Genomic DNA, 27,152 nt, shown 5'->3' on the forward strand with positions numbered 1-27,152 from the left:
CTATAAGCAGGGCCCGAGTCACTGCTGGAAACGAGATGCATTTTTCTGGCTGGACTGTTTTTGACATTCAGAAAGGAAGCTGTAGAATGACAGGATGATCAGAAGGCGCGTTTACTGTCAGTCACCAGAAAGCCTGCGACGGCTGATGTAGAACTGACCTTGCCAGAGTGGGTATAGCTGCGGCCGGCTCTCTCGGGGCAATTGTTCCTTGTTCCGTCCTCGGTAGGACCGTGTCGTGTCTTCTGCAACAATGATTTCACTGTGGGGCTAGCAGGGCGCTGTGGAAGTTGTGACATTAACAAAGACAAATTTGCTTGTGAAAGGACAGCTGTGTGTGACAGCCAGAGCTGTTCGGATGGAATTGGATCTCGGGATATTTTTATCAGCTCCTCCAGGGTTTCGTTATTGTGGTTTGGATTCCTAGGGAAATTTTATTTTAAAAAGAAACAACTTTTTTTTTTTTTTTTTTTTTTCCTGGCATGGTCTTGAACATCTCGGGGTGTTTAAACCTGGAAAATGAAGTGTAAGGAGGGATTAGAATGTCCTTTTTTAAATGCTAATACACCAGCGGTAGCACTCACAAGTTTGTGAGGGCACGTGAACAGGTGAAAGTGTTTCCTCTATGGTCCCCGTTTTGATACCTGTGATCTGGTTCCAAAACTACTGTTGCTGGTATTTTTTTGTTTGCCTTGGCTTCCTCAAACGGATCGAATGAGTCGAGTCTGTATTGTTGTTTTGGAGGAGGAGGAAGATGATTCTCCCACATTTATTTCTCAGGAAAATATATCTTTACGTCCATCGCCCTCTGGAAACGTGCTGGTAAGGCATGTTGTTTGTTGGCATATTTCCTGCTTATAATACTTTTGCAAATACCAGTAGTAGTTTTCTTAAGATTAACTTGAATATGCATGATGTTGAATCAAGACAAGGTGGTGAAAACTACCTATATTAAAGAGGAGAAAAGCTGAAACTTAGTTGTGGAATTAATGTTTGCAAGGGCTCATTCTTTTTCATGTAACTACTTATGGTGCAGCAATAACAGATATGAACTCTTGTATAATAGCAGAGGATTTTTAGAAGGCTTGGTAAACTGTATTTGAAGTAAATAGGTTTTTTTTCCCTGCTCCGCTCTTCATTCTTCAGGGGTATATTTGTGCAGTACCACTTTAGAAACTGATGTAATCATTGTATTGCAATAATATGCTGTGCTTATTTTGAGAACTGTTAGAGTAGATGGTGTACATCAAGCAAGAGCAATTCTAAACTAAAATAAAAAATAGCACAAGTCATAATCTTGATGTAACTGTTAGATTCAAGTTACCACTTTCTGGAAATGATCAACACTGGGGACTCTGCTTTCATGGCTTTAAATTATTTTGTTTTGTCAAGTGGCTGACTTAAATCTTGCTAGCATACCTCAGCAGCTTTTCTTACTTGCTAAGAAAATCCTGCTAAATTTAGTAATAGATGTGTGTGTGTGAATTTGTTGCCATACTTATCTCATGCATTTTATTCTCCCACTCTGTCTAAACAGGTGAAAAACTTCTAGTAACTGTAGTTACTTGCTAATGCAGGAGAGGTTTCTTTCCTTTGGTTGCATAGAATTTGCAGTACATTGCAACAGATGTAATTTATTACAAGGAGTTATCTCTTCAGCTGTTATAAGATAGTCTTCTGGGTCATTGTTTTGTTTTTTGGGTTGTTTGGGGGTTTTTGCTTTTTAAGAAATACAATGACTTGATTTATGAGCACATTGGTGTGTTTGAAGTTTTGGGTTTTTTAAATTGGAATTTCTTCAATTTGAAATACTGTTGCTGGGGTTTTTTTAATTTATTTTGCTGCCTGGGATGTTTTATTTTGTCATCATTTTGTGTTTGTTGTATGTATCAAAAAAAATTATGTGTATCATTAAAACCTCAATCAGGTCTATGTTCTAAGATGTGGGTTTTCTTCATTTCAGCCACCATTGGTTCAAGCTATATTTAATGGAGATCCTGATGAAGTTCGAGCACTGATATTTAAGAAAGAAGATGTTAATTTTCAGGTAAAACCGAACATCACTAACCTTGAATACACGTTGATTTTGATATAGCTTTCTGCTGTACTAATCATTTTAAAACTTTGCTAATTCCTGAGCTGTAAATTTTATTGCTTTTATGTAACAGGCAAGGGAAAGCCTATACTTACACTTAATATTAGGAGAAAAGGGTGTAGCTTTATAAATTTGTGTTGATAGCAAGGACCTAATTCTGTATTTAATTCAGATATTAGTTCTGCAGTGTTTGGGAAACTGAAAAGCTTGTTTATACAGTTGCATCAGAGTTCTAGAAAGTTAGTTTGGTTAAGTGTGATGCTATGCAGGCTTTGATTCTTTTAAAATTAAATACAGCATATTGTATACACATGGGGTTCCAGTAGATAGGTTTAATACTAGATTTAAAAAAGGGAGAGGTCTAATGATTAACTTGATAAATTAAAAAATAGAAGTTGTGTTTACATGTCCTATTTGGGGTGCTGCACACCCAGACACTGCAGACTTCAAAGTTGTACTGAAATGAAATGTAATTTGTTCCACTGGGTGAAATTCAAGATTTCAACCACATGTTACTATGTTTATCTTCTACTAAAATTCTAACATGCATGTTTGACACTATGCAAGATAATGTAGCATAAACTCTTCACAATTAGAGATTGCTTTGATTATTAAGGCAAACTGACATAAACCATTTAGGGCTTAACACTGTGAGACTGTATCTAGCTGTTTCTCCTCCAAATGCATCAAACAAGCAAAGGCACTACTGTCCAGTGGAAGAGCATGATAATTGTTTACATTATCTTCTTGAGAGATGTAAAACAAAAGCAAATATTTAGTTTGGTATGTGTATTTTGACATTTAAAAGCATTCTGTGGAATTTGTATCCGGCCAGTGCCAGCTGAAGTAGAAAGGAGCCGTCCCATTGTCTTGAAGAGCTTGTGTAGGACCATAAGTAAACTTACTGTCAAATCTAAATTTGTGTTTGATGAGGTTGGACTTTTTTTCTTCTCCTTTTTCAGTAGTTCTGCAGGGTCATAAGCAAGATTTTTATGATGGGTTATATAATTTCAGAAGACTTAATCATCTGTTTAGTTATGAGAGCATTAGCTGTGTAGCCTTCCAGTCTCCTCAATGTGTTCGCTGTAGTCACATTGCCTTTTTTATTGTCTAAAGCTGGCTAGTCTGTGTTGTTTCATTTATACTGCTCCATGTGTAAGTCAGGCTTAGCTGCAGTGCTTGTAAACAAAGTTAGGTTGGTATCTTCCTGGGGTTTTTTATCATCTATTACAAAAGCCTCTACTAGATTTCAGTATGTATACAGTTAGTGGCTTTTGTTCCATCTCAAGTTTTGCTGAACAGTTGCCCCTAAATGTGAAGTCAGCAGATGTGCTTAAACAGGAAAGTATATCATTATTTCATGTCTTCACAGAGGGTTACTTCAGACTGCCTGATAGTTCAAGTGAAGAAAACTGTTGTGCGTAGAATAAGAATATCCAGAATCTGGAGGCTTTTAAAATTTACTTTATTTTAAATCTTTTTTCATTTCACCCTTTAGCAGAATGTGTGTACATCTTAGGCTACTGACACCCCAGGTGTGTTTAGTAACCCTCCAGAAGAAGTAGGCTGTTTTTTCACAGCCACTTTCTGCAGCATAGGCAGATGCTTACCACACATGACCACTCCTTCCTGTCATGGCACTCCTAGTCCTACTACAGTAATTAATACTATATTCAGATATATCACTAAAACCACTTTGTTGGGACTAAACAAGCTTATAAATTTTCCCATTGTTTTGTAGAAATTATGTAAACTGCTGAGTCAATTTGTGTGTGTGAGAGAGAGTATGTGTGTGATGGTGTTCTTGAGCTTTTAATTCTCTGTGTACTTGGCTGGAGATCATACATCCCTGTAAAGTCTAGATCCAAAGTTGTCCCTTTAGTTATGTGTTATAAATTGATATGGACAGGAGGAGGGAAAAAGTGAAGAAATGATGTGGTTGTGTGTATTTCCTAATAAAGAGAAGGATCGTGATAAGCTCTTTTGACTGTTGTGGATTGTATTAGACCAGTGTATATATGTTGGAATTTTTTTTCCACTTTGCTATCCAAATACTTCAGTACAGTTTGAATTCCAGAGTCATTCCCTCCAATGCCTCTGCAGAATCATTTCCCCCTCTGAAGAGCAACTAATTATTTTGCAGTTTGTATTCTAATAGTTGAGATTCCTTCCTTCCTCCCTTCCCTTGAGCATGGATTGGACTCTGTAACTGGAGACTTAGCAGGGTTCTGCAAATTAATTCTGCCCAGAAATGAACTGTTGCAGGTCTTTGTTGTGACAGTGACATTCATCTAGGAAAGCTGTTAGTGTCTTGATGAAATTGTCCTTCTGTTACCATCCAGCTTTATTTACCTTTTTTACTTTCAGGGTATGTTATCTTTAACATGAATTGCAGCTGGGTTAATAATCTTACAAAGCTAAGTCAGCTGAGTCTGTTCCCAAAGCTAGGCTGTGCTGACTCTCTGATATTATGGTATGATCTCAGGATTGCTGTCAGGTTGGGCTGTATTGCAACATTATTCCTAAAATAGGTGATGTCTTCTGCCATAGTGTTATACTGAGAGAGTCTCTGAGATGGGGTGGCCTTTTATAACATGAGCTGCTGTAAGATGATGGTACTGATAGCAAATGGGCTTTTTCAGGAAGAAGATTGATCTCTGCTTATGCCATGCCAGCCTTCTTAAGTTGTGGGCTCAGTCTAGATTTATAAAGTGTATATTGTATTCCACTCTGCAGTTGTAATCTTTTGTTGAAAAGGGCAAATTGAGTGTATCCCTAGCTGCTTGCTTACAGTGTGGTTCAAAAAGGCTTACCTTGTCTACAGGTTGGAAATAGGCAGCTTTTTATAGACAAAGCTGATATATAGGAACTTTTGTTCAGATGTATTGCTTGGAATGTGAACTCTCTTCAGGCTCCAATTAATGGAAAAAATGGAGGGGAAGGGGTTGCTTCTTCCTCTCAAGAAAGCTTGAGAAGCTAGCTACGTGTTACATGAATCAGGCTTCAGCCACACACAGTCACCTATGTCAAGCCTGATGCAATCTCTGTTACATGCATGGCTCTTACTATGCTCTCTGTGTGTGTGTCTGTATACGTATGTTTTTAAAATAATAATACTTCTTGGTACCATCCTGAGCTTCTGAGACTTGGCAGTAATGAAAATCTTGTGCCATAAGTGACACATTTAATATCTTTTTATTGGTTAACAGGGATAAACATGCCCTGGCCTTGCTGCTGGTTTGAATTTTAGGTACTTTTCATCACTTCGTTTTAGCTAACCAAGGCAACATTGACTTTTATAAATCAGGATTTGTTTGTTTGGCTTTTTAAGGTTTGGAGGCCTGTTACTGTTGCAAACTCTGCTATTTCTGTTTGTAACCAATACTTTTATGATGTATGATCATTTTAAAAGATCACGAAAATTGAATATCTTGTCTCAGCTGTTTGTTAAGAATGTGGAGGGAATACTGTCAAAAATGATTTAAAGGTTGCAGATCTGATAATTCAAATTATTTTTTCAAAATCAGAACCATTTTTCCTCCTCCCAGCACTATTAGGATAATATTTCTTGCTGTGAAAAGTAATACTTTGGGTAACCCAATACACAGTTTTTATAACCCGATTGCACTTGATCTTAGTGGAGGGGGTGAACATCTGATCCCCCCTGGAACTGGTGTCAGCGTGCCCCTTGCTCTTCTCGAGCTAAAGCTGCACAAGTGCTCTTTTTCAAAGAATCCCAAAATCACACAGATCTCCCCCAGTGTTCAAAAGTGCTCTACTGACATGTATGGTAAGTAACTTAAACACTGAGCACCTGTATCTTACTGCTTTGTGAGATTAAAATAGATTTAAACTATGAAACCTGTTTTAAAGGTGCTTTACATCTGAGTTGTTTGTGGGCGGGGGGGGTTCCCAACAGAATATGTAAGATTGGAAAATGAAATTCCACATACCGTGGTAAGGACTATAGCAGTCAGGGTTATTTGTATGGTTTCTATTCTGGACTGACTGCCATCCCACTGCACAATTCTTAATTTAAAGGCTCTTTTCTGTAGTAAGTAACAAAACCAAAAAGCTGAAAAACTCACCTGTCCAGCTGTTCTGGAAAGAAAGGAAAAGAAAACAAAGCCATAGAACTAAACAATCTTGTCAGCTCTCCCTACTCCCCACCTGTATTAGCAATGAAATGTTGCCCATGAATCCCAGGGACTGACAAAGGGGTATGTGTGACCTGGTAGCACCAAAATGCTAGGTACAAACAGGGGGGCTCAGTGTTTCTATCTGACTCTGTTATTTCAAGCAGTGGGGTTGCTGCGTGGATGACTGTTGCAGTAGGGATGTGGGCTCCATTCCCAGCCCTGCCAAGTGCAGGTTTGCGTAACTACTTTCTGTTATTTGTGTGCTTGGAGAATGCTGCTGGATGTTGTTCTAGGGTAAGCTCTGACATCTTGTTGATTTCCTGTTGATTTTTTAATTTATCTTACTCTGCAGGTCACTGCATAGAGGAGGAAAATTGGTTTGTTGGTCTAGTGACAAGACTAGGACTTCTCATACAGCATCGGGTCCGGGAACCAGGCGAATCAGGCTGAGGGCCTCGAATATCCTAGTAATTGAGGAATGAATAATGAAATTAAAGCGCAGTTTAAAAACCAAGAAAGATTCTTTGTGATGCTGCCATCAGTCAGCAAAGCCTTAAAAGAGGCTAAAAAGTAAAAAAAAAAAGATAATGAATAGATGGTCTTCTGGCTTTACTTAGCTCTGTGGGCTGAACTGTGGCTTATATCAGCAGACTTGAGTGCAGTGTAGAACAGGAACGCCTGAATTACTTGACTGAAGTATGGAACATCCTACTAAATTTAGTAGAATTCCACATGATCATACAATTAAATTATGTACCTATTCCATACATTAAAAGAATGTTTCTATATGTCATTATGTGGAAAACTGTAATTGCCGTCCAATTTAGCAATTATATTGAAATACCTCTCAATGTAAAGAACCTTGCATATCGTGGACTTGCTCTACAAACCAGTAAACAAAAAGGCATAATGTGCAACGATGTAAAAATGATCTTTAGGGGTTCTTTTTACTTTTATGTTCATTATCTTTCTGTAGCCGTTTTACCAATTACTAACATGATTTTTTTTTTGCTTATTAAAAATGTGCATACAGACAACTACAAAAGCAAATTCATTTTACATTGACATATCTATGCTTCTCAAAACCTTTCTGTGTTAGTTTCTGTACATGAAGTGTTTGAGTTAGGCCTTGAGTTACCTGTGCCTTTTGTAATTTTAAGAGTCAACATTAGTGTAAGAATTTGCTGGTCGGGACAACTGGAAGAAATCCCTCAGGGCAGTTGAATACATCATGCTTTTCAAACAGTGGGGGTTCATCTGCAATACTGTGTTTCTGTGCTTCTGGGGGAGGTTCAGGGAGGCTGTTTTAAACAGGGAGTGGAAATAGTTTTGAAAACAGCTGGGAAAGCTTGGGACAGTTTTGCACAGAGATTTGCATGGGGCAGGTGGAAGCAATGGGAAGGTAGGTGTGCCCTCATCATGCTCCTTTCCACTTCGGGAATACTGTGACCACTGATCAGGGAAAAAGGGTCGTGATGTTTCGTAATGGTTTGTGATTTGGTCTACCCACAGTATGCTTCCAGGGAAATAATTTTCCAGGTCAATTAATCTATAACACCTCTTGTTATTAAATAAAGCTTCTGGCAGTTGAAGCAAAGCTACTGTGTGGCTTTTCTGGTCAAAGCTGGTGAGAACAAATGGTAGTTAAAAGCTAGGATAACATAGCAAAGGGTCAGCAGGAGTTGTGCAGAGTTTTTAACTCTGCAAGCTGTGTTTCTGAGGGAGTATGGGGTTGCTAACTAGTCCCTCTGTCCTCGGGACACATCGGACCCAGTGTTGGCAACTTACTGTCAGGTTGTTGGAGGCAACATTAGAACACTTGCAGGAAGAACTCTTTCTGTTGGCAACAAAAACTTTGCTAATGTATTTAGCACTGCAGAGCAGCATCTTTACTGTGCTCTGTGGCAGGACAGATTGTGCAGGCAGCGCTCTTAATTTCTGTTTTGCTGATTGGAATGTGAAGAAGGAATTAAAAAGGCATACAGAAAATAATAAAATATTCTAAAGAGCACAATTTATATATATATTTTTTTAGTTCCTATCGCAGTAGGTCAGGGTATGAACTTTTACTAGTTGTGGCCATTGCTAGAGAGTTTCACCCTGCTTTTTTTTTGTCTCTCCACTTTTTTTAAAGGTATCAGTTACTTTCTTTTTTAATCATGTCTTGCTAATTTCCAGTTGCAGACAAGAATTTAATAACCAGGCACTGTAATTATTGTAACTTGAACTGTCTAGACTGACACTGAGGATGTGTAGCTGTAATACTATCTTGGAGGAGTACACAATTTAGATCTGTTAAAAGCCCAATCTTAAACTTAAGACCTTCTCCCCAAAAATGTAATGTTTTGAGTCTCTAGTCATAGCAAAGAAGTATTCAGTGAAAAATTGTGACTTTTGATGTATTTACGAAGCACATAGAAATATTTGCATATTTTCTATGGTTGAGAACACTTTTTCTCAGATTTAGAATGAGGACACATATTAGTTTTTCCTGGTTTATAATGTGCTAGTTAAAGCCGGTGTGCTTCTCAAGATTTACAGCTTCAGGTTTTATCAATCAGATCAAGACAAAAAGTAGGTTTAAAACTGCTTGCTAATTTTCCAAATTATCTCTTTAAAAGTCTGTTAAACTTTGGAGTTCTATTTCCACTAGCAAAGTTGGTGCTTGGAGGGTATGATGAGAGGAGTTAGAACTTAGTTTGGTAGTAGTAGTTGTTTTAATTCCGCTTCATCCTTTGGATTATTAAGCACAGTGACTTGCTGTGAGTTTTCCTGCAAAGGGATACCTGCATACTGAAAAGGCACGTATGTACATGTGTGCATGTGTGTGTATATAGACACAGGCACACATTGGTTATAAATAAAATGTGAGTGTGTACGTGTGTATATAGGTATTTACTAAAGAATATGGGAGTTTAACTAATGCTAATGACTACATATCATTAATTGACAGTGAGGACAGTCCTTTGAAACAGGAGGAGGTCAGAGAGGAAATAAAACATTGCTGTATAAACAAATATTAACAATGGGAATCCCTCCAGTTAAAGAAAAAACATGGCTGGGAAACATGGGATTTGACTGTGCAGCAGCTCTTGCCCAGCAGCCCCTGCCTGGAACCCAGGTTGGGGTGCTGGAGCAGAGTCAGGGATCTTGTGTTGGGCAAATGGGGGGACAGCAAGACCTTGGGGAGAGCTGAACAAGTCAGGATGGGCATAAATCACAAAGTGAGCCAAGTGTGCCTTCTGGTGCTTCCACTGCTGACTGCTTACTGAAGGATTTGGGTTACCCATCTAAAGAACCATAAATCCAACTCTCTCTTACTCAGAACAGATCTCTTGTAGGAATTGAGAGGGTTTTGTAATTAGAGGTGTTTTAAATAGCTAATGGCTTTAGTTAATTTGGTATGTTTTCTTTGACATGAGCTGTATGTATGTTTATTTTTCATAAGTATGGGAGAGAAGTGGTATATAACCTCATAGACTAGTGGTAGCACTCATTCTCTGTTCTTTTTACCCATGGACTTCTACTAAATACAGCTGTAGAACAAGAGCAAGATGTTTCTTTCTCCTTAAACTTTTGGTTGGACTGTTGTCAAACGTCAGTGTAGGATGCTGCTTTCTGGTTTTGGATAGTCTCTGTACTAAACTTTCCTAACGCTTCCACCACAAGCAGGAACCCCCGTTTCCTGCGTGACTGGCCTGATGAAGTGATGATGACTCACGAGGTTCCCCTCCTGCTTTATTAAGCTTTCACTTCTTTGACATTTCTTTACGTCTGAAGAACAGCAGGATAATTCTGTGAAGAATCCTGATTTTTGGGAGAGTGTGTGTGGCCCTGAGCAGACAGGAGTAAGTTCTGCCTGCTCGGAATTTACAGCCACCCATTGGTTTTAATGGGATGCTGAAGTATCTTGCAATGCAAGGTCTAGGAGTTGGCTTTTTAGAAGAGCATTATGTGAATAAGGCAGGCAAATGGGTGTGGTGTTTCACTAGCAAGGTACAGAGTAAGCTTATAAAAACACCTCAGTTCAAACGTGAGCATGTTTAGTGGCAGGTGGTTTGAAGAGAGTAGACTAAGAGTTCAGCAGTGCCATACTGGAATGTCCAGGGGTTACGTTGGTGAAGAATTAAGTCAGTTCTTAGAAATGCAGATATTCATACTATGTATCTGGAGGGATAAGAAGAAACTTTGCTGCAGGGAATGTAGGGAAGCTTTTCCTATAGGAATGCTTCTCCCATTTCTAAAGGATCTGATATGAGGCTGGCTGATCCCATGGATCTGAAGCCTGACTGATCCCAGAAATGGAGAACTTTGGAGACCTAATTCTTCTGAGTGTCATGGAAACTTGTTGCAAGTTGTATATTGTAGTGAGTACCTACCAAGCTACCTAAAGAAGTTTGAAATTCATAACTAGCAGTTATTTACTGTTGCTAACTTTGAAGTTGTGGATTTCCTGTTCATTAATGTGGAATGTTTTTTCAAGCATGTCATCTGTAGTGAATAATCAGATGTGTTATTTCCTTTTTAGCGGTTTAGAGTGAATCATGTGTTTCAGCCTCAATATAAAATGTGTCCAAATGATGTTGAGTTCCTCTTCTGGTCTAGAAACAGATTCAGGATGTTTTAAATACAAAATCTGTATAATTATAGTCATTTTTCTTCAGAATCAAAACTCTTAATGAGAGAATCCTGACATGCCAAAGAAGAATAATTCCTCACTTCATATCGGTACGGATGTACTCAGCCTGTGCGAATGAGATACTCAGATGTATCGAGTTACCGCTCTTACTTGAGTGATGCAAACAAACCTTCAACAGTTAGGGGATAATCTGATTTACATCAGCAAATTGCTCGCTGCAGTGGATTCTGTGGACTGTAGCTCTCAAAAAGAAGAATATGCTTAAGTGGCATGGTGCTGTCTTCTACAGGTAATGAGAAATAGTCCTGAGAGACTTAGCATGAATTATTAATATTAGCAGGGTGTGCTATTCAGATTAAAACATCCTCCTCATCAGGTCTAGTAAGATTGCCCAGTACTATGCTAATGTGGTTATACTGTTTGCTAAACTGGGCAAACAAGCTTGGATGTCTGCGTGGCAGTGTTTTTACCCTATTGGCTGTACTCTGAATCTGTTTTACAGTAATTGGGGATTTGACTGGCAGGTTTTGTTTGGTCATTATTACTTCTTTAACATTGAAAAATTGGCATTGGTGTAGAGAACCATGAATGATTAGATGAAATTTTAATGTGTTTCAAGAATTTTGCTTTTGAGTCTCCGCACGGTTCTTAGTGATAATGATTTTATAGATCATGTCTGATTTGCTGTTTTACTTTTAGTGATTATTTCTTAAGACTCTAACCTTCAAAGAGTAATTGAAGTTCTGCGTTTCCTGCTGCTTTTACAAAACAAGCTAGAGGCAAGGTCTTGAATAGTTGGAGCTTACAGGGGTTACTTCTGGCAGTTGCTGTGCCTGTCACGCGAAGGAATGGTATTTGAGAACAGAACATCCCCACTGAAAGAACAGAGGAGAAAAAAGCTCCATAGACCTAATGTGCACTAACTTCCAACATCGACACAGTCCTTAAAGAATGTGTTGCTGGTAGTTGCAAGATGGGATTTGAATTTACTGATGATTTGCAGTCAGTCTGAGTGAAAACTTCATGCATGTGCAACATGCCTTTGAACAAGACAATTTTCTGCACTTTGCAAGTGGTTAAAGCTATCTTACATATCTACTGTGGAGTATCTCATGCACTATCAGTGAACACCATAATTTCCTTTGCCCAGTTTGGCCCTTGTGCACAGGCTCTATGCAGGGTAGCTACAGCTTTTAAGTTCCTTAAAACTGTTCTAATAAAGGATGGATGTATATTAAAGACTGGGGAAGAAGTTTGCTGTGTGTTGTAGGGAGGGCTATCCCATCACTGTCCGAGGAGGAAGGCTCTTGGCAACTGGCACTAGGTGGCTGCAGGGCCTGGAAGGGCTCATACTGGTGGCAGGTCTGAGGACAAATGAAGTGGAACTTCATTGCAGTGAGGGATCTCCAAGTCCTTGCTGGAGCATTCTGTCTGGGATATGAAGTTTGAGGGGAATGTTCTCAGGCCAGTGATAACAGCTTGTACCTTCCCATCTCCAAATACAGTGGAATTCTGTTCTGTTTTCAGTCTTTAAGTCCTACTTTATTATCATCCTCTCTGATCATTAATTTAATTCCATTTTTTATTTGCATGAAGTACTGGTTTATATACATACTCTGTATGTAATTATGGTAACATAAATTACATGATGCTCACTTGCTGTCTCTATGGAGTGCAAATGTCCTGCTTTAGTCGCTGCTAGCTCTTCCTATAATGACAGTTATCTTCTAAGCTTATCCCCTATCCACTTAGCCTAAGGAATAGTGCAAATAAACCACTTTGATCCTGAGGTTACCAGCACTTCTGGAGGAGTTTTGGTCCTTGCTAGCAGAGGCTTTCTGTTCTGTTTCTTTTGTGATCAGTGTGGGGACTTTCCGAGTTCTGTTGCAGACACTTATTGTTGGGGGTGGGAGGGGAGGGGGAAGAAGGCGGGTAGTGACTCTGATTTTCATGCTTCAGAACAGAAGTGTTCTGTGGGATTTTTCTTGCCTAGCAATTTGTATTGGCACAGACGGTGCTGGATGCCACTTCGGGTCTGATGCTCGGAATAGTGCAGGAGTCTCTTAACAGGACTGTTGTGTGCTGCAGCCAGATGACCTTACTTTATGCAAATGTTTAACATGCAGAAAATTTTAGCTTGCTGCAAGAAGAGGTGCTAACATGAAACACACGACCTGAAAACCCCATTTTTCCGGTCACCAAGCCGCTGCTGTTGGTGAGATGAGTACCTGGTTTACACCAGACACGTGTGGGGCTGCCATTCTAGTGCCAGCCTTTGCAATGAAAAAGGCAGAAACTCCAGCTTTTCTGAACAAAAGTGTCATTGGCCCGAACGTAATGTGGTGGATTTAAACTGGGATGGGAGACCTGCATACCTTGCCTAGTGTGGTGTGATCTTTCACTGGAGCAAAAACAGAGACTGCATTGTACTGTTTTCTTTCTTGGCATATTTTCTTGTTTGTGTCCTTAACTATTACATCTAGATGACAGAGTAAGGAGGAGGCAGCCACTGCCCCTCATTCAGCCCGCTCTGCAAGAGCGGCCCGTGTTACGTAATGTGCTCCACATCACTGTACTCTCATTATGGAAAGCCCATTGTTCTCACACTGCTTTGTTGGTTTTTTTTTTTTTTTTTTTTCAAAAATAGTTTCAGGTTTATTCATCTGTTTTCTTATCAGTAACTGCATTTCGATTACAAGCTGGGTTTTTTCCTGCTGTACGCACCAGGTAAATGTTTACAAATCATATACCTGGCATTTGGGAAGGGTGAAGCCAAGGAGAAGTATTTTTTTTTAATAAGGTAATACTGTATCTGTTTTGTTGTGGGTTTGTTGGCTTGGGGTTTTCTTTTTTTTTTGGGTGGGGTTTTTTTGTGGGTGTTTTTTTGTTTGGGGTTTTTTGTTTGCTTTGGTTTGGGGTTTTGGGGGTTTTTTTGTTTGGGTTTTGTTTTGGGTGTTTTAATGGCATAGTCTTGAATGATTTGGAGGTTTGTGGGTATTTAGTAATTGTAACGGTAGGGTGGTTTGCTCTGTCCCTGTGTGTGGCCCCCTTTCCCACCCAGTGATCTAGTATATTAGCAAATAGTCTTGGCCCTAAAAGTGGCTCTATTTTAATTCCTGAGTAAAAGGAAAAATATATCCAAAGGCCTCAGTTGTAATGTGAGATCAAGTTGCACTTATCAAAGGGTAGAGAATAGCTCTTTATTAATTCCTTGTATTGGGCAGGAATTCAGTACCCTTTATTAGTGATTTAATGGGCTGAATTCTTGATGTTGGAACTTCAGGGAAAAGGGAGCACCTCCCAAAACCTGCTCAGTTATTCAGGTCCTTTTCTGATGCCCAAATGGATGCTTGAGTTCACTCACCATGCATCTTAGTCTTACTAATTTGGGAAAAAGAAGTTATATAGATATTTTTACAAAATAAAGGTCTAGGTTCAGCTTTTCTTCCAAGCTGTGCTTGTTTTGTACCTAAGTTTGAAACTGACCAGTGAGAATTGCAGCAGCGATTACAAAACCTGCCTGGAACATAAAGGTTAAAAGCTAGGAGAAGATGTGTATTTCCAAAAGGCACCCTGACTCAGTACTTACAAATTTAAGAGAGATGGTTTTTAGGTGAGTTACTTGGAAGTGGAGAAATACACAGGCATTTGGTTATTTCAGATGTTTCTCGTAACACTTGACTGCAAGTCAAAATGTTTTCTTGCTGTGTTCCTCTTTAGTTGTGAGAAATAAGGATGCAATGTGCACCTCAAGCCCTCTTGTCCTCATATGTGTGGTTATTGATAATTTTTGACCTTTAGGAATAACATAACCTCTAACAAAGGTAGGAAATGTAACTTCATTATCTAGCAGATAACGTCTGCGCTGGCAGACAAAAGTAATGGCCTTCCAGAAACCGAATGAAAAAAGAAACACTTTTTATTCTACAAGGTTTTTACTGTTTTCTTAGTAAAACAGAATATTTTTGAAGACTAAGTGCTTCAGAAAGGTCTTATTGAAAACAAGGTGTGATCATGAACTGAATCACACTGTCTGAACATCTTTAAATGAGAAATTTTTACTCTTGTTCTCTGAGAGTTTAGCTGACTGTGTGGTCCAGCGATCATAATCACAGATGAAGTTCAATAGCTGTTCCTTGCACTAAATGTGATTCGCTTCTATTTACTTTTTTGTGTTTCTTTTGTTGGGCCTCAAAGAGTTACAGCCGAACAGTGTTTCGTGCCTAATGCTTGTGATGTAAGACAGCTAGTGTATGAAGAGTTAATTTTATGAAAAGATGTCCAGAACAGTGTTATTTAACAATATTAATTGTTCTGAACTTCAATTTCCTTATATGCCAGTCTTTTGTGTAGTGTAATGCCAGCTTGCATTCACAATCACACTTCCCGAAGTTGCTATGGACATTAAAGTTTGGGATTCAATAAAAGAATAAAAATTTCAATAAAAGGCAGATTTTCTCCCATCCCTTTCCTGTCAAGTTGTTCTACTGAGTCTCCAGTATCAAAGGCCAGATTACCAGTTGGACAAGAGTACTCTGGCATCTGATGTTTGCTTATGTAACCTGAACTCTTGATAGTATTTGTACAATTTTTATTAAAGGTATTTTCAGGAGTTACTGAAGAGCAAAAATACTAGATAGAACTGAGCTATTTATAGTTTTTAATAAGGAATTTTTAAGAAGAAGTGGTTGAATACAAGCAGATATTCCAATATAATGTGTCACTATTATATAAATGAATGTTTGATGATTTTTGTATACGCACTTCTCTTCTGACTTATCTTTTCTGGGGTATACCTACCGCTGCCATCTCTTTTTCTGGGGTCTTCACAAGATGCAGTGGCACTCACAAAATAAAGGATTTAGTGGTTTAATCCACAGTGTGACATTTTTTTTTATGATTATCTAGAATGTAGTCAAAAGAGCATGCACTATTAAATTGGTACTGAAGATCTTAACTAGAAACAACACTGGAGTTTGGCAGATTATGGCTGAAGTGACCGTCGTTACTACAGACAAGGTCTCTGGAGTCAGGGCTTACTGCTGTCATAATGAGGAAGGGGGGCAAAGATCCTGCCTCAGTCTTTTGAGACTGCTCAGAAGTCTAGATGTGCTCTGTCCCAATAGATAGCACGAAGAGGCTGTGTCCTGAAATGTAACATGTAGTGGTAAAGTCATCTCAATGGAAGTTTAATACTGTGCTTTCTAAATGTGTTTTTCAAATGTAGTACAAGTGTTTATGTAAATAGCAGCATGAGCATTAGTTTAAGAAATAAATGGAGTCAGCATGACAAATCTGGTCATTTCAACTATGATATACCTATCATCTGGCTTCAAAGGATACTTTGTGGTTAGCTGGAATATGTATTATTTTTGTGGTTAATGGCATGCTTTCCCCGTTTTTAAGAATGGAGAAGACTATTATTGTAGCTTGTTAACCTTCCTCACTATGTTGGAGATGCATCTTAAATTTGAATTATGGTGAGAAAATAGAGGTCTACTACTAAAAATTATTTTTGCCAAAGTCAGTTAGAAATTTGTTATTTTTTTAGCAATGCGAAGTTCTGTGAATTAAATACTGGGGAAAAACTAAAAAGAAATTAGCAGATTAATTACATTTAAGGTAGGGATACAAAATGCCACAGATTTAAGAGTTTTGAATGCCTAATACTTTTCAGTTGCAAATAGTAAGCTAACTTTCAGATTCTAAAGTTACGTGGTTTTAAGATACCACTTTGTGGTTGGACATACCTCCAAAGAGTTAGTGGCCTCAGTTATAGAACTTTGTACCTAAACTAAACTTTTCTAAAGTTTAAAGTTGGATGTAGAAACCAAATACTTAAATGTGAGTAGACAGTTATTTTGCCCTACAAAATGTTATTTCTAAAAAATGTAGCAAAACCTGCAAATAAAATTCAGTGTTCTAGTGACTCTTGGATGTCACACCGGGAAAGACCTCTGTGGTCAGGGACACTATCAAAGATTTGGAAACACTTGGTTATTGGGTTCTTGCACATTATCAGCGAACCCAGGAGTTACACTGAATAGTCCCCTCTCTCAAAGATAAACTGTTGCATTTAAAATTAGTTTCACTTCCAAGAGGTGTTTATTAAAGATATTGCAGGGTGTATGTAGGAATTGAAGTTCTTTCAAGATTTATGATTGTGTATTTGGGGCTGATTTCTTCCAGGAACAGATGGTATTGAAGCAGACAGCTGACAAGTGATACAGCAGAAAACACTTATTAAATGAGATTTTTTAAGTGTGATCACAAAATAATGAGCATATTTTCAAGGGTTATTGCAAAAATTGGTTTTGAAGAGCAGAGGAGTTTTTATGAAGGGGGAAGTTGCATTCATGCTTTTCCTAAAAAATACAGTAGATGTTGAACTATTTGAAAGGCAAATTGAAATTATATTGTAATATACTCCTGGGAAAGCCATAGCCAGGATATGGCAGCCAGTCTTCCTGGATATTTACAGAGTACCAGAGATCTGCCCTTAAGGCACCCAGCTCCTTAAAACTCACCGTGGTTAGATGTAGTTGTAAGTCAGTTGCTGAGAGAGAACCCAAACATAGAATAATTTTTTGTAACTCAAAGAATGCTTACTACTTTTAGCATAGGTAGATTTGAATGCTGCATATTTAAATTAGTCACAGATTTGTCCATTGGAGAAGTTTTAATCCACGAAATGACCAGTGAGAAAGTTAAAGCCTGTGCCTAAGTTATAATGAAGCAAAGTTGGCATTACCTTTGTTCTGGGTTTGGTAAAGTAGAGGGGAGTTAGGAAGAAGCTTGGGAAATTGTAGGATGGGTTGCGTTGTAAGGGACCTTCAAAGACCATCTCGTCCAACCCCCCAGCAACCAGCAGGGACATCTTAAACTAGATCAGGTTGCTCAGAGCCCCGTGCAACCTGACTGTGAGTCAGGGATGGGGCATCTACTACCCCTCTGGGCAACCTGTTCCAGTGCAACAACGCTATCCCTGTCACTTTATTCCAAATTTGGGGTTAACAGAGTCAGAAGGCCTTCTGCTGTGCTCTTTGCTCGTGTCATAAACCTTATAGAAACTCCTGAGTGGGTGAAATGTTTGAGAAACTTGGGAAATGGAAGTACTGCAGATTGAAATGAATGGGGTTTTATGTAACGCAATCCAGAGATGCAGGTAAACATGATGTTGGGGTTTTGTGACAGAGAGCTGTTCTGAAAACTGGTTCTTTAAGGACTGAGCCTTTTTCTTACCTTTTAGCTTCCAATATCTGGAATTAAACTTTGGAGTTTCTTATTAGGAATATAAACTTCTTTGTGGTTTCTACTGGAAAAAAAAGCGTTCTCTTTCCACTAAGCAAAACCTGCCTAATACTCAGATTATAGCCAATGCAGGGTAGTCCCATTTGCCTTGCAGATTTTTGAATTGGAAAATGAAGATGGCACAGCACCTGCATTGTTGTGTTGTCAGTACCACAGTAATACGGTGGTATTCAGAATGAAATAGGACCAACAGTGTTAGATTTTTACATCCTGTGTAACAGGGACGTGTGTGTACAAACTCCTCTCTTGAAATGTTTCTTGCAGTGTCACTTATCAGATTAAAGGAGCAACACTAGGGCCAGTATTTATATTCATATGATGCATCAGTGCTACAAGATGCCTGCTTCCAAAGTTGCTTGCTAAAACTGAAGGCTTAGTTAGTGTTATTTACTGTACTTTATGTGCAGTAGCTTGTATTTGAAGATTAAATTTGTTCATTAAATATTTTTTTAATAAAAAGTTGATCTATATAGCAGTATTTCACTAGCATTTAAAATACAGAATTTTCTTTAATTTTACCAGTTTTCATTTATTAAAATTCACCAATAAAATTTCAAACTTCAGGTGGAACAAAGTTAAAATTCTATTTTAATAGGAGGAAAGACCTGGCATACTGATGAGAGTTTGCTGAATGCAGGATTTCTGCTTTTCTAAGAAGTCCTGGAAACCAGGGGTTTTATATACCAAACCAAAAACTTTCTCACAGAAAAGTTAAATTAAAAAAAATACCTGTTTGCAAGGATGTGCCAGCTGGGAAAGTGTGGGGGGGAAAAATCCCCTCAGAACTTCTGCCAGATCACCTTCAGCATGCTGAATACTTGTGGTTGAGAGACCCTTCAGCTTGGGGTTGTTAAAATACCAAGTGCTGGAGCTGGCCCAGGTGGTGACAAGCTGTGAGCATCCCAGCAGGGCTTCCCTGGTTCTGTGGAGCCAGGGAGGTTTCCACCAGCCCCTCACATCCATCCATCCATCCATCCATCCCTTCCCAGTTTGTACTCTCTGCTGCAGAACTGGGAGTTGGGTTTTGCATGTTTTCAAGCTGTTGGCCTAACTGAAGTGTTTGCATGACTGGGAACACACGGCTTGGAAACATGGGAGCGCTGGAGTGGAAACATTGCTTGTGTTTGAGCTGCTTTCCTGTTTTTATCTTGGTGGTTTCAGGATGCTCAACAGTTTCTCTAATTTTTTTTTTTTTTTACCCCCTTAATTCTCCAATGAAATTGCAAGTAGTGTAACACCACAGTCATTTTCCTGTGCTCCCTAAACTGTGGGTCAGAGGCCCTTTAGCACTGTCAAAAAGGCTTAAATGGGGATGCAGAATGCGAACTCACTGTAGCAGCTCTGCTCCTCCAGACCGGAGGAATGAAACTGGTTTTCATTGCTGGCCGCTCTCTGCTGCCCTTGGGCTGGGGAAGCGAGCTTAGTGTGTGTGTGACTTTTCCCCTTGTATGTCCTGTCTTATTTTATTCATTCCCCCACCCCCCAGGTGGCCAGTCCTCAGTGCCACTGGCTGCTGTCTTTGTCATCTGGGATTGGGTCCTGCGAGGCCTTGCGTGGTGTTAGCTGCGAGGCCTGGCGTGGTGTTAGCTGCGAGGCCTGGCGTGGTGTTAGCTGCGAGGCCTTGCGTAGTGTTAGCGATAAGCGAGCGGTATCGATTCCTTATTCAGGGTGCACCCGTGCCGGGTCTGTGCTGCTCAGCTTGCAATGACTCATATGGATATTCAAAGAGGATGCTAGGAAATGTTCATAAGGTGCTGCCTGTAACTTTTTTTGGGCAGGTTCTAAACACAGAGTTAAGTGGTTTGCGGTGGTGGGTGGGTGTTTGTGTGTTTGTGTGTGTGTGTGTGTGTGTGTGTGTGTGTGGTGGTGGCATCTGAACGTTCTGACATTGTCCTTCATGTTTTAGAAGTGACTTCTCAGGTCTCAGCTCTGGTTTTGCTAGCAGGTCTCTCCTCCCATGAGCTGTCATTTTCTTCTTGTATGCTGCTAGGTCTCAAGTAGGGATTCACTGAATTAGATTATTTTGGCAAGGGAGAGGAACACTTTTCACAAGAAAATAATTAAAATGTGCCTTAATTGTACCATAGTTGTGACACAAAAGTTGAATTAATAGGAATGTCGTGCGACTTAAAATTTCTTGCTGTTTATAATCTTAATCCCTCACCCCCAGTGTATTTGAAATGATCCTGAAAAGATCTAGGCATTTGAGCAGAGCTTAAGCCAGAACCAGATAACGACTGCTGATCCGTCTCTTTTCTGATTTCTCAGCAACTTTTCCTCAGAGATCAAGCTGGTTGGTGCTTGGTCATTTTTTATCACTCACTGTGATGTGAAAGTGATGTTATTTTTCTGATTAAGCTATAAACTGGTGTGAGGAAATGAGCACTGATCCTGAAGGAGCTGAGAAATATTTTGTAATAGTCTTTCAAAAGTGAATCTTCATCAATATGTATGGAGTATGGCTAAGTAAGTTCTCCCACTTGGACCTTCTAAAGGATCTTAGATCAGCCTGAACTAATCTACAGTGTTTTCTGCAAAACAAATTACATCTTTACCTTCTCTTTGTTTATTGACAGTAAACAAAACAGTTGAAATTGGATTTCAGTATTACCCCTATTTACTCCAGCATCTTTCTTATTTTCTAGTTAAAAACTAACAGCTGAAACTAACTTTAAGCTTTCAGAAAAATTTGTGTCTCATTAATTGTTGCATATGAAAAGGATGTGCTGTTTTTCACTGTAGGGCACAGTTCTCCAGTTCCTGTCTCTGGAGACCAGTGAATAGTGATTTCTAACTGATGGGTTAACATAAAGATGTGATGAGCATCTGTCAATCTGTGTATGCCAGGAAACGATTAGCTGACTATGTAGGTATTAAGAGGTCCTTAGGGAGAAGCATGCTTGTCTCAGTTAATGTGACTAAATCTTTAGAGTAATTATGTTTTCTAAAATATAAAATGTACAGTATTTGGAAGATGCACTTTTATGTAGTGTTTTTTCATAAGTCATACAGAATGCTAAAGCATACTTTTTTATTTTAAATAAAACCTTTTTTCCCCCCTCTTGCCACAGGATAATGAGAAAAGGACCCCTTTACATGCTGCTGCCTATCTGGGAGATGCAGAAATTATTGAACTACTTATTTTATCTGGTATGTTCTGTTCCTGTTAATGGAAAAAAAATAACTCTATGCACATCCAAAGAAATATTTGTGTACCTCTTAGTCTGTGTAGCTTTTATTGAGATATATAATGTACTAGAAATTAAAGTTGTTTGTACTGAAATTTTGGGTTCCAGACTTAGCAGTGTTATAATACTGTGTAGTTCTGCTCTAAAATACTTCTTTGTAGAAAGCTTTCTCAGTTATAGCTATTTTTATTTATAACTTGATCTACCTTAGGTAATTTAACTCTAGTTTTAAAAAAAAAGTAGTAGTGTATATGTTATAGGTAGATGTTAGCAGCATTGCTTTGGTTCTGAGATGGCCTTCAGAAAAAAAATTAAAATTGAACTTACAAGATGGCATCAAGACTTGGTTATTATTATTAAGTATCCTTTGCTGCTGGCTTAAATGCACAGAATATAATTAGGATCAACTGAATATCTTAAAATCTTTTTTTCTCTTAAGACAGAGTACAAGTTCTGTAAAGCAGTATGTTTCTGTTGGGGAAAAAAAAATTAAAAATAAAACCCAACCCCCTCTTCCCCTCCTGAAACTAAATCAAAAGTCTGAAAGCAGAACTTCATGACTGAGATTCTGGATTGTCTTTCATCTTGGACGAATCTACACGTCAGGTAGCTTGAGGCTGAATCCATGATGTGGAATTTTAAGGTTAATTAGAAAGATTAACACTTGTAACAGTACCTTAGAATTACTTTAATCTTCAGTCTGCTTACTGGCATGCCATACCTGTGTAAAACTGGCCATTTCCAGCCCCCAACACCCCCCCTCAAACTGTAATAACATTTTTTTTAAATTACAGGAGTCACTTCCAAACTTTTGATTGAAATTGCCAGGCACAAGATACAATCTTCTCATTACTCACTCTATAAGATTGTATATATTTATCATTAATTAATAGCACATTATGTATATTTTATAAACATATTTCTCATGGAAATACTCTGTAGTGATAATTTGTCCTCAAAAGTTCACCTGTGTTTCTGTGAAGGTGCTGTTTTTCCTTGTCAAGAAAAAAAGAGTCCTCTTTGAAAATATATAATGCCCTTGAAAATATATAATGCCCCCTTTTCTTTTGAAAAGGGATATTGGATTTGGAAAGGATACTTCTTCTTGTTTGAGTTTTCTCAGTGATTAAAAGAAAACCACACAGAACTCCCACACAGCTAAGTGTATTTTCAGCTTTTCAAAGTTGGAGTCAGCTAGTTCTGGGAGTGAAGCTTCAGTGTTCTGGGTGAACTAGAACTGTGATTGAAGAAAATCTCTCTCTCTCTTGGGCAAGGGTTGATGGGAGGAGCTGGATTCTAGCTCAGATATTAATGAGAGAAGATGCTGATTGGGGGATGACTGTAGGGGGAGGAAAGGTTAGTCATGTTGTTTGGGTACATAGCTTGGGGATACCTACAAGGAAAACTGCAGGAAAAGGAGGGAAGGGCTGCATGAATAGTCCAGTGTTGAGCTGTGTTGTACGGAGAAGAGCTTGTGGAGTGCTGCTGTGTCTGCAGATAGTTCAGAAGACTGGGAGGCATTGAGATGCCTGAGTGAAAATTGAGATTTACTTTAACAAAACAATGAATTAAATAGTTGCAAAATCAAAAGCTTTGAGAGCAGGGGAACATGTAGGCAGCTTTGGCCTCACCTTGCTGTGCTCACATGCTGTGCTGTGGACTTCATTCAGTTACCTGTTGGCACCTTGCTGTAGGAGGGCAGCCTCATGAATTTCACAGGGAGGGGCTGCACTGGGAATTAATGGGGGTGGTACAGCAAGATGCCAGTTGTTACATTTGTAAAGTGGATGAGGAGGAGCATGAATTGCAGGATGAAAAAGCGATGTCTACTTGTTTTGGCTATGCAGTTTAAAAGGCTGTGCTGTATTTGGGCACTAATCTTTGTATTACCTGCTTGCAAGCTCTGGTTTTAGGCAAGCTGCTTAAAGCAGACCTTAAACAAGTAGCTGCCAATTTAGTCTTCATCATTTCTGAATGCAGAATTTGAAATCTCTGTGGTTTGTGAAGCGTGAGCTCTGTCTGAAGTGCTGTGTGAGCTGCTTCTCTGAGAAATCAGGGCTAGGTGTTTCAGAATGTGCAAGCTAAGATTTTTCTTCTGACTCTCTAAATTGGATAATGGGGAACAGAGGTCAAGTGTATTTATCCTCTCAATTTTCATAAAGATATGGAAAATTCATCTACTGTGTTTCAGTTGGAAATCAAATCTCTCCTTTGAGACAGATATATAATGTTATATTTTTGTCATAATAGATGAGCATTAGGGAGCAAATGAAGAACATCTGTTGCAGCAAGGTTTGAGAACACTTGCAGTGTTGCAAGAGCTTATTTTGAACAATGAAGAAATAGCTTGAATAAATAATGCTTCTGGACAACAGTATCATCTGTGTAGTAAATTTATATGTAAAAATTTTGTATGAGGCCTTAGCTGACCTATTGTCATACATTTGCATGAAGGATTGTTTAAATAGTATAAGCTACTTCCATCCTAGCCTTTCTTACCTTGTGAGAGCTTGGCTTTGTCTTGCCCTCTAATGTAATGCCCTGTAATATAGTTTTGCTGGGATGTTGTTAGGAACCACTTTACAGTTTTTTTCTGTGCAAGCCATCCTACAAAGACAGTTTGCTTTGACTTTTTTTATTCTTTCTTCAAACTAGATCTCAAAATTACTGAAGTTAGTAATCTTTCCACTACTTGGTGGCTCTTGCCTGATTATTTCTCACTGTTCTCTATTAAAGTGTGTCTCACATGTCACCTAGACATAGCTTCTTTAATTTGATTGGAACATCTTCTTCATCCCCCTCCAGGGGACCCACATTGCTTACAAGTATGTATTTTGCATCATATGTTGCTGCCAACAATATGTTACTTGGATATAGACCCAAGCAACCCATGTTGCACATTCTGAAGATATATCCAGTTCAGCCTGTTTGCAGACTTTTGAGGAGTAGGTTTTCAGTCTTACAAGCATGCTTAGTTTTGGAATTCTTGAAATACTGTCCACTAAATGTCAAGGTTGCTCTGTGACCTCTCCTATCATAGTCTTTCACCTGGTCAAGGGACCTGAACATCTTGCCAGCAAACTGTTGTTACCCCTATGGTCAGTGGAAGTTTGAATATTCAAATTATCTCTCATTGTTAGATCGTAGCTACATAAGCAATTAGCATTCCTAAATATGTTCAGTAAGGAGGTGAGCAGTAAATGAGAGAGGCATAAAGATGGGCTTTTATATTATACAGAATGATGGAACAAATGTTTAGTCACTTGAGAATCATAATTTTAGAAATATTTTCTTTTTTGTGCTATTCTATGAAGAGTTGTAGCACCCATCACAGTTTTATTTTTATAATGTATGTGCACTTTATGCACAAATACATCTGTCCCCTTTGCATGGTTGCACTGAGTTTCATTCTATAACTACTTGATGGTAAACTGCTGAGAAGTAGAAAAGTAAAATAATTAAGTCTTAATTAACTGAATATTCAACTTTCTGTTCTTTACAAGAAGTCCTGATTTAAAAAAATAAACCCTTTCAGTTAAGTCTTGCATGTGAACTCCTATGGGGAGGCTTCATGCTTTATAAAAACAAACCAACAGTCTTTGTGTGTGTCCTATGCTTTTTTTTTAATGCCAGCAGAGTCCACTCTGCAGAGTAGATTAGTAAGATCCCAGAATGTGTTCTTTTGATTAATAACTTTTTCCGTGTGTTTTCTTTAAAATGCCATGCAGACTGCTATTGCTTTCACTGAAATCAACATAATTTGTGAAAATAAACATCTTGATTATCTGTTATTTTCTTTTGAATACGTTTAGTTACTGTGTTGCATCATTACTTCAACACTAACATCATTTCTGTTTGTTTAACCTGGAATTTTCACTGCATGGAGCTCAGGGTACGTGAGTGTATGGTCAAACTCAGTCTCATGAAGGTTTGGCAGCCCACAAGTTTTTGGTGTGCTTTCCTCTGGGTCAGCTGGAAAATGTAGGAATCGTGCTGACACTAGAAAATTATTGTTACAGTAGTATAGAGATTTTGGGGGATAGAAAAGAGCCTCCAGTGTTACTCCTCTACCTGTGTTTCTTTCAATTCTGAAGCTGTGCAAGTATGAAAAAATCCATGCAACGGCAGTCACACAGGTCACCTCTGAAAGGCTCTCACTGCAGTAATAGCAGCCATGTGAAGCTCCCTTTGCTTGGATTGCAGATGTATCTGCATGCCACAGGTGTTCTACTGGGGACCTTTTTTCACTGGGTGCATCTTTTGGCCACTTCCTCCTCTTTTGACAGTGATGTTGGCCACCATTTCCTTTTTTGAGCTGTCTTAACTTCCCTCTGGCAGCAGTAAGAGTCAGCTGCTGTGAAGAAAGTAGCTCTGATGCTCTTTGAGGGAGAAAGTGAAGCTGACTTATGAAAAGATAGAAGTGTTCACTAGCTCAAGGAGTCTGAGAACTTCGTGAGAAGATGATGACTGAGATGTAGGAGGAACTATGACATTGTGAAAGGAAACAGACTTTATATTGACAAGGCAGTGAAGCTTGGGAGGATGACTTTGACTTGATGGTAGTTTTCTTCCCTTTTGCTGCCTGTATCTCAAGGTGTGATTGTTTTGTTTTGTTTTTCATGCTTGTTTGTTTTAACAATGAAAAACCTGTTGTATCATCATGGTAGCTGGCCAAAAGAGATTTCAGTTCTGTCCCTCAGATTTTTATTCACTATTCTGTAGATCATCTGCTATACACTTAGCATAGGAATAGGAAGAAGCCTTCTCTCAATAAGGTTTTACTCATTATTTTTGTAGCAATATTTTTCCAAGTTTTCAATAGGAAATTGCCCTAGATTTCTGTTACTGATTGCTCCAATTCATATCTCAAAACTTCTTTTACTTTACAGGTTTTTTTTCTGTATCTCCTCCTGAATGTTCACATATTTTTCTATCTAAGGAAAAGTTTCCTTCTCCATCTGTTCGTTCTGCACTGTAGTCTGAGAATTTTTGCTTGCCACTTTAAATACTTCCCTGGCCATCTTCTCTGGGTAAAAAGCAGGTCACTTAAAAAGGCAAAAATTCTGAAGCTAGCCTTTAGGACAATAATTACATAGACCCTATTTACAATAGGACTGCTTGTTATTCTCAGTGATTATACCTGGGATCATCCAAATTTTTGCACAGACCATTCCTAAAATTATTTCAGTATACCAGTAGTTAAGGCAAAGTTTGTTAGCTTTTTGAAATGCAATCTAAAGGTCTTATTTACGTCTTTAACTCCTAAATAAACTTTTCAGAGCTTCAACTGCTGAACATCAGGTGTCTGTATTGCATATATGAATGAAAATGCTTTTGCTTTATTTGCTTATATTATGATATTGTTCATCAGTAGCACATCTTGTACAATAACAAAGGAAAATACCATCCTTGACAGTCTAAAAACCCAGACTACAAACAGAACAGTGGAAGGCAATTCAGTCTTGTGAGCAAAGCTGTTGTAATTCATTTCTGAATCTATTTCCAACTAGTGACACATAAGTAATGTAGCTGATGCATTCGTTGGTCTTCTGAGGACATTTGCAAATAGGAAGAAGCTTGGGAAGAGAGTCACAGCAGAAGCTCTTAGGAGAGGCACACAGAGGTGATGTGCTGAGATGTGGCTGTATGTAGTTATATGGCAATTTATGGAGGAAGGAGGAGGTGTGGGGCTGTTCCTTGCAGCATTTCCTGCCCAGACATTCATTGCCTGCCTCTTCAGGAGATGGTTGAGACTAGTTCTTACTAGAATGTAAGGATCTTGA

At 38.7% G+C, this 27,152-nt stretch overlaps 1 protein-coding gene across 1 annotated transcript in view; it reads left to right on the forward strand.

Annotated features, from left to right (window-relative positions):
* Positions 1–711: 711 nt before the first annotated feature.
* The window catches only part of ANKRD28 (ankyrin repeat domain 28), a gene marked incomplete at its 5' end in the record, with an annotated part of 75,569 nt that continues 49,128 nt past the window's right edge, over positions 712–27,152 (forward strand). The window contains 3 exons of the mRNA XM_084260021.1: positions 712–828; positions 1,961–2,044; positions 21,253–21,331. Coding sequence (XP_084116147.1) covers positions 712–828; positions 1,961–2,044; positions 21,253–21,331 — 280 coding nt within the window. The remainder of the gene's footprint in view (positions 829–1,960; positions 2,045–21,252; positions 21,332–27,152) is intronic.

This window comes from Gallinula chloropus, assembly GCF_964237585.1.
Source record: "Gallinula chloropus genome assembly, chromosome: 2".
NCBI lineage: Eukaryota > Metazoa > Chordata > Aves > Gruiformes > Rallidae > Gallinula > Gallinula chloropus.